The 8910-nt window shown below is 35.5% G+C and overlaps 1 protein-coding gene across 1 annotated transcript in view; it reads right to left on the minus strand.

Moving 5' to 3' along the window:
• The window catches only part of PCNX4 (pecanex 4), a 31729-nt gene extending 27202 nt beyond the window's left edge, over positions 1–4527 (minus strand). Inside the window, exon 1 of the mRNA XM_065872514.1 lies at positions 3839–4527. Coding sequence (XP_065728586.1) covers positions 3839–4527 — 689 coding nt within the window. The remainder of the gene's footprint in view (positions 1–3838) is intronic.
• Positions 4528–8910: the final 4383 nt, after the last annotated feature.

Below are 8910 nucleotides of genomic sequence, written 5' to 3' on the forward strand. Positions count from 1 at the left end.
CCCCAATCTCTTTTTGTTCTTAAGTAAACAAGCAATAGTACAGAAAAGTGTTTATACACAAAGATAGCACAATATAAGAATACATAATTGAAATAACCAAACATTGTGATTACTTTCCTGTGTGTATGACTCAGGATGATCAAACAGATGATTACTGTGGTTCTTTTATAACAGAAAAATGTTTAAATTCTAAAATTTCTGATAACATTACAGTAATTTTCTAGAGCAAAAAAATCTAAGCCCACAAGAAAAAACTGTTTTTCTAATAACCATAAAAATATTGCAAATTCTGTACACTCACTAAGATCCACATGCCCAGAAAAAGATGTTCCTAATATGTAGTGGCTAAGATGATATAAACATGCATCATTCATTCAAACAGTTCCTGAGAGTCTATGAACTAAGCACTGAAGGTTTCACACTTGTCTTTGATAAAAATGCATAGAAAAAGTCATTTAAAATTATTAATATACAACTGTACTAGGTAGACTAAAGAATGCAGGAAAAGAAAAGATCACTACACTGTAGGGCTTGTCTCTTCAACTTTCACATTCTCTGAAAGAATATTAAGATACAACTTGACATATCTGACAACTCTCCAAATTCGAATAGAGTACACATTTTATACAGTATTTATATGCAGTATCACACCTACTACTGCATAAAGAACATCTTGATTATTATTGTTAAGAAGATAAAATTTTTCTAAAATTGAAATGGGAGGTAATTTTTCTATATAAACTTCATATTTTCTTTAAAAATAGGTTCGAGGACTGCCTCTTTTATAGTTGAAAAAATCTTTTTATAATCATTAAACTGTAAACATTAAAACTATATATTAAATCCAACTTGAATATAGTAAAAAAAAATTTTATGCTCTTTTATTGAGAAATGAAAAATGAGTAGTCAAGGTAACCAAATTATAAATTAACTGAGATTTTTAAAAAGATTAAAAGAACCTAGGGCATCATTTAAATGCAAAGATGTTTTATAGCAGGTAATTTCTGATATCAGAAATGGCACAGTGAGATAGTAACTCAATAATTTATATTCTGAAAATAAGAATGTTATAAATAAATCTTTCAAAAGGGGTCAAATGTATACATATACATTTAAACTCAATTTTATTGCTAATTTTTCAAAATCAAGTTTTTAATTGTAATATATTTTATAGTTAGTAAATGGCTGTGGTACTAAGAAATCAATTACAATAGAATTTCCATAAATTAACTCTCCTCTTACAATATTTGATTAGGTGAAGAACTACAAGGGTATTATAGTGTTCTTTGGTCCATAAATGTAGCACAATTAGAAGAGGTTAAGAGTTAAGGAATAGCAGAAATCTAAGAATTGGTCAGTTTCAGTACACAAACTGGCTATATATTTTTAAATGCCTTGTCTTCTTTTGGGCTACCATAACAAAGTACCATAGACTAGGTGGCTCAAACAATAGAAATTTATTTCTCACAATCTGAGATCAGAGTGCCATTACGATTGGGTTCGGATGAGAACTCTCTTCCTGGCTTGCAGAGAGCCAACTTCTCACTGTATTCTCACATAGTGGAGAAAGAGAGAGAGATGGAACTCTCTGGTGTCTCTTCTTATAAGGGCACCAATTCCATCAGGAACTAGGGCCACCCTGATGACCTAATTACCTCCCAAAGACCCTCTCAAAATATCACTACATTGGGGGTTACGGCTTCAACAGAAGAATTTTGAAGAGACACACACATTCAGCCCATAACATTCCACCCTGATCTCCCAAATTCATGTTCTTCTTACATGCAAAATACATTCATTCCTTCCCAACAGCCACAAAATTCTTAACTCATTCCAGCACCAACTCTAAAGTCCATCCTGAGGCAAAATCCTCTCCAGCTGTGAACCTGTGAAACCAGAAATGCTTTGTTTCCAAAACACAGTGGTGGGACCGGCAAAGGACGGACATTCCCATTCCAAAAGGGAGAAAAAGGAAAGAAGGGGTGATAGGTCCCCAAAAAAGTCCAACATCTGGCAAGGCAAATTCCCTTAGATTTTAAGGTTGTAGAATAACCCTCTTTTGTTTTATACTCTGCCCTCCAGGCCCCCAGGGCAGCAACATCACCCAAAAAGTTCTAGGTGAGGGTACCACCCCAAGAGCTCTGCAGGGTAGTACCAGCCCCAAGGCTTCCAGAAGAGGCTTTCTAGCTTGTTGAAACCTGATAATCTCTGAATCACTTTTCAGATCATTTGGTGCTTAAGAAAAGCGCCATGTTCACCATCAAATAGCTCTAATATCCCTGTCCTGTCAAATTTAATAACTTTAATAGCCTTCATCCATTACATCTTTAGTTCAAACTGGAAGTGTTTCTGCTCTTATAATCCCAGAAACTCTTCACTGAGCGACAGTCCAGCCACACCCCTGGTGTTCCCTTCAGAACATGCTTTCTCTTTTTTTGCAATATGGATAGACTGAAAATTTCCCAAATCTTCAAGTTCTGGTTCCATTTTGTTTAGCAATTGCTTCTTCAATTCATCTCTCTCCTTTTATATTTTACTATAAGCAGTCAGGAGAAATCAAGCTGTTCATTCAACACTTTGCTTAGAAATCTCCTCGGCTATAAATCCAAATGTATCACTCTCAAGTTCTACCTTTCACAAAATATTAGAAAATGATTCAGCTAAGTTCTTTGCCACTTTATAACTAGGATCGCCCTCTCCTCCAGTTTCCAATAACATGCTCTCACTGCTGTCTTGAGACTTCACCAGAATTACCTTTAATGTCCACATTTCTAGCACACACTTCAAAACTCTTCCAGCCTCTACCCATTACCCAATTCCAAAGCCACTTCTACACTTTTAGGTATTTGTTATGGGAGCACCCATCTTCTTGGTATCAAAATCTTAGCCAGCTCATAATCAAATACCATAGTCGGGTGACTTAAACAACAGAAATTTATTTCTCACAGACCTGGAGTCTGGAAGTCTGAGATTAGAGTGCCACCATGATCAGGGTATGGTGAAAACTCTCTTTCTGGCTTGAAGACAGCTGCCTTCTCATTTCATCTTCATATGTTGGAGGGGGAAATCAGGCTCTTTAGTGTGTCCTCCTATAAGGGTACTAATCCCATCATAGCAGGGCCCCACCCTCATTATCCTAATTAGCTCCCAAAGACCCCATCTCCAAATATCACCACATTGGGGGTTAGGGATTTAATATATGAATGAGGGTGGTACAAACACTCAGTCCATAAAGCGGTGCCTGTACATTTCTACCTGTGATAGAGAAAGCTGCACTCTATAGGAAGAGAGAAAGAAATGTCAGATTTAGAAAAGGCAAGCAAAAGAAGTCATCAAATAATTTTGTTTAAAATTGCTATTTTCTATTTTTCTTCCATAGCAAACTGATTTAAAAAATCAATATTCTATATAATTACTATAACAAAATTAAATAAGTTATTCTATTCATCTTAAATCCACTCAATCTGTGCATTAACATTTATGTGTATAAATTCTCTATTTTCCCTTCACAGGAAAGTTCCATCTCATTTCACAGGTTTCACCCAGGCTATCTTACAGATTCATGGCTCCTTATTTAAAGTAAAACACAGGATTGAAATTTTGCTTATTTATCTTATCTTATAAAGGGTTTTCTTTTTACTCTTCAACAAGATTTAATTACTGCTTTAGGATGAATGTTTAACAAAGATTAGTCCTATGAGATTATTCATCAAAACAACCTATCACCCAATGGTTTGGTGACTTTTAATTCATAGATTATTTTCTTTTCATACTAAGGAGAGTGCTCTTACTATGTATGCTTAAAAATAAGGTTATAAAGTATTTGATAGCTTATTACCTGTGTGCAAGATCTATAGAAACAAAGAAAAAAATATAAAGAGGTCTCATAAGAGGAGTGATTTCATAAGTATCCTGGGTTTGGAAAGTTGCAGTCTCTGTAGCTGTGTTTACAATTAATGAATATTCTCCTATACACAATGTCATCCATCCAAAGAAAAACAGTAGAACAGTGCCTCCTGCACTGCTATACAGCAGGGTTATTCTATTCGGAAGCAAATACCATGTTCCAAGACCACACACTAAGCCAGCAAGAAAAGAATGAAAAACGGTATTGGCTGTATGTTTTTTGCCAGGAATTAGAAATTTGATGGTCTCAGCACCAGCACAACTTGTAAATTCATGTTCATCTTCCTCTGCTAAGATATCTGTGGTCAGCATTCTTTCCACTGTCACCCATCTGCTTCTGGCGTATAAACTTGTGAACTGGATGACAAATGCAGTGAAAAGCATTAGTCCACCTGAAAGTGCTGCTGTATAATAGTCTTCCAGGATGCCTAACTGGTACAAAAGTGTTCCTATTCCACCCAAAACCCATGGCATCAAAAAAAGGATAATCTGATTAACATATATGTAAGGAGGGGCACAATGGCCTAAATTGAATCGAGGGCCTCCAAGAACAGTCTGTGGAAAGCGCTTCAGAAAGAAGTCCTGTTTGTAATCATTCAGCAGAGGCACATCTGGACTCATCCTTCTCACTCAGGATTATTCTGAAAGTCACATCTTTTTCTGTAACACAGCAGTCTCTAAGAAAAAGAAAAAAAAACTATTTGAAAATATCATACTTAAAACATGAGGGAGAAAAATCCCATATTTCCATTAGTTAGTTCCCTAGTGCAGGATTTGTAACTTCACTTCTCTAGCTCCTTCCCATTGCCTGACACATACTTGGCACAAAACAAGTAGTTGCTAAGTACTTTTTTTTTAATTTGGAAAAAAGTCATATTCACTATTAATTTACCTGGAACTTAGATAAACTTGGAATTTCAGATTTTGAGGTCAAAGGAAAGTTCAAAAAGCCAGTACTCTCAACTCAAATCTACTAGTGGTTTAACCGATCATTTCCCTGAGTGCTTCTGTTGTTTGTTTCTTAACTTTTCTATTACAAGGGTGAGCAAAATTTTTCTATAAAGGGTCAAATAGTAAATATTTTTCTGTTACAATGACTCAACCCAGCTGTTGTTGCAGAAAAGCAGCCATAGATAAGTGGATATTAGTAGCTGTCTTCCAATATAACTTTACAGTATTTATATACAAACAGGCTATGGGCCAGATTAGCCTGTGGGCCATAGTTTGCCAACCCCTGCTCTATAAAATAAGGATATTCTCTATAATTCCTTTGAATTGAAATGGAAATAGAAGTGGAAAATAGAAATACTAAGTGTTAGTCACATCACTTAACAATTATAGTAAACTTTTCTGATAATTCAAAAAGTCAAACCCTGCTAAAATAGTAGCATTTCAATAAAAAGCCACTGGCAGCTCAACATGCAGTAGGAAGGACAATCAACTGGAAACCAAAGGACTCCAAGAGTCAGATTACATGCTTATTATCAAGCATATTATTACTATGTTACCACATGCAAACCACTTCATGCCTCAATTTTTAGTCTCTCTTTCTCTTGTCAGTTTCCAAAATCTACCAGAACTAGCAAAACATGAAATAATAAAAGGACCCATATATGCTTTAGTCTAGATTATTTTCATTTAAGGGCCATAAAAAACTAAGGATCAAATAATATGGATTCTGTTCTCTTCAACTTTCCCTTTTCCTGTTTCTGAAAAACAGTTGCCTGTTAACAAGATCAGCTAGTGAAGCATTACCTCAGGGGTCATATACTAAGTTAGAAATGAAAAATTAAGTTTAAAGCCATCTTCATAAGGACAGACATATAGACCAATAGAATAGAATAAAGCGTCCAGAAATAAACCCTCACATATACAGTCAAATATTTGACAAGGGTGCCAAGATCATTCAATGAGGAAAGAACAGTCTGCAAAAAATGGTGTTGGGAAAACTGCGTGTCCACATGCAAAAGGATGAAGTTAGATCCTTACCTAACACCATATACAAAAGGTAACTCAAAATGGATCAAGAGCTTTAAAGCATAAGACCTAAAACAACAACAATCTTAAAAGAAAACATAGGACAAAGCTTCTGATATTGGATTTGGCAATGATTTCTTGGGTATGACACCAAAGGTACAGGTAACAAAAGAAATAGACAAAATGGACTTCACAAAAATTAAATCATGTGCATCAAAAGACACTATCAACAGAGTCAAAAGACAATTAACAGAATGGGAGAAAAAAATAAGTTGTGAATATCCAGGATATATAAAGACCTCCTAAAACTCAACAACAGAAACACAAACAATCTAATTCAAAAACTGGCAAAGAACTTGAACAGACATTTCTCTAAAGAAGATATATAAATGGCAATAAGTACATGAAAAGATGCTCAACATCACTAATCATTAAGGAAATGCAAATCAAAATATGAGATAACACTTCATGTTCATTAGGATAGCTACTATCAAAAAAAAAAAAAAACCCAGAAAATAAGTGTTGCAAAGGATGTGGAAAAATTGGAACCCTGTGCACTGATGGTAGGAAGGTAAAACAGTACAGTTGCTGTGGAAAACAGTATGGTAGTTCCTCAAAACATTAAAAATTGAATTACCATATGATCTAAGAATTCCACTTCCTGATATATACTACAAAGAGTTGAAAGCAGGGTATCAAAGAAATAATCTGTATACTCACGTTTACAGCAGCATTATTCACAATAATTAAAAGGTGGAAGCAAACCAAGTGTTCATCAAAGGATGAATAAATAAGCAAAATTTAGTATACACAATGGAATATTATTCACCCTTAAAAAGGAAGGAAATCCTGCAAATTGCTATATCATGGGTGAAACTTTAGGACATTATGCATAGTGAAATACGCCAGTCACCATAAGACAAATACTATATAAATCTACAAGGTACTTAGAGTAGTCAAAATCACAGACAGAAAGCAGAATAGTGGTTGCCATGGGCTGAGGGCAGAGGAGAATGGGTCGTTACTGTTTAATTGGTATAGAGTTTTACAAGATGAAAAGAATCACTGGGAGAGACAGTGATGATGCCTGCACAACAATGTGAATGCACTGAGTATCACTGAACTGTACACTTAAAAATGGTCAAGATGGTAAATTTTATGCTCTGTGTATTTTACCACACACAAAAAATTTAAAGCCATCTTAAAGTAACCTTTCTTCCTATCAGTTTAAAAGAGTCTTTCTGCAAGTCACTTCTACCCAACCAACAACAGCCATGGAGGGAGCTTTTGGGTATCACAAAAGGTTTTTTGGTCATCACTAAGAATTACTACCTTAGAGCACCTCTTGCTATATTTTTGGGAAATTCTTTATACTGTAAATGTTTATCGTCTTATATCTTCCAGCTACTAGCCTTAGCTCTATATAGAAAGTCATAGCTTTTACTCACATGACAGCCCTGCAAGTACTCACAAAATAACAGAATCACAGGGCCAGATGGAACCTTAATGGTTGATCGTTTAACCTCAGGAAATGAAAAGATTGCCTCCCTCCCCTCTGAATGAGCGTATCTCCTGTACCAATGTCAGTGATGTCAGTGTATTGTACTGATATGCTTGTTCAGTACAAGCCATAGGTAAGTAAGGACATGCTCCTATGAGTGTGGGTAAAGATTCTGATTTCAATTACCTATGGATGATACTATCAGACAGGTAATCGAGCTTGGATGGCTGGCCTGAGCATTTTGAAGAATCTAGATGTACCTGAAATTTCCCCAGGGAGTTAGGTAAAAGCTGACCCCTCCTTCTCCACTGAAGCAAGTGAGGAACAAGGTGAGATGGCTCGCTGGGAAAGGAAGCCAGAAATCGAAGATATCTTATAAACTAGATTATCTAGCTGCATGTTACTACCCATATTCATTAACCTTTTAGTACTTCTGAGTCTTTTGTAAATTTAGTTTAAATGTTCACCCATTTGATGGAATACTCTGTGATTATATTCCAAACAGTGGAATATTCTCAAGATCTACTGTTGATTTGGAAACATGGAAAGATGCCCACAATATACTGCAAAGTACAATAAACACACCGATGATCCCATTTGTATTAGAAAAAAAAAGTACACACACTTGTCCGTATACATGGTTATTCGGTGTGTATAAGTGTAAAAAATTTCAAAAGTTATACTCACTAGGCTGTGTTTGTGTGTATTTTACATATAACATTTTGACACCTCTTTAAAGTACCAAATATCCTCTAGAACTCTCAACCCATGCCCTGTAAACACATCCTGGGGCCTTCTGGGTGCCTATGCTCATACCCTTTCCTTTGCCCAGGATGTCTTCTCCTTCCTTCCATAATTACTAATCTTAGTCAACTTTCAAGATTCAGTCTAATCCATACTGAAAATTTTGCAGAGCACTTAGACCAAACTATGCCTCTCTCCTATCTGTGTATCAAAAACATTGCTTGTTCATAGTACTCATCTTGTAACATGTATCAACAGAGGGCATTTCTTGTATTGTTCACCTCTTTACATGTTATCTTTTCAAATGTTTTTCTTTTCTCTGCTATTATTTGTGGGTAAGGGCCAAATCTTGAGATACTTCTGATTCTCCATAATATTTAGTAAAATACTGTACCTTGGCACAGAAAGGCATGTATTTAGTACATTACTGGCATAGCTTAAGTAAGATGATTAAAGTTGGAGAACATTAAATATTGTTGTTAAAAGGGAAGTTGGATGTTATTTACTGTTTTTGAAAACTTCTTCCAGCACATCCTGCCCCATTCAAAACAGTAAACCCATAAACTCTTTATTCCCAGTTTTTAAATGTTTGGAAAGTATCTTCATTTATTTTTCTTATGGACTAAATAATGGCGTCTAATGATAGTACTATTGGCTCAGAGAAGATTTTGCCTAGAGCAGTATAGTATCCCAGTAATACTGGAGCAGGATGGGCCTGAGGGAGAAACATGGCTGGGTTTCTCCCATGGAGAAGGAAATGGCTAGAGGATTTTAACATGTGA

This window comes from Phocoena phocoena, chromosome 2 (assembly GCF_963924675.1).
Source record: "Phocoena phocoena chromosome 2, mPhoPho1.1, whole genome shotgun sequence".
Classification (NCBI taxonomy): domain Eukaryota; kingdom Metazoa; phylum Chordata; class Mammalia; order Artiodactyla; family Phocoenidae; genus Phocoena; species Phocoena phocoena.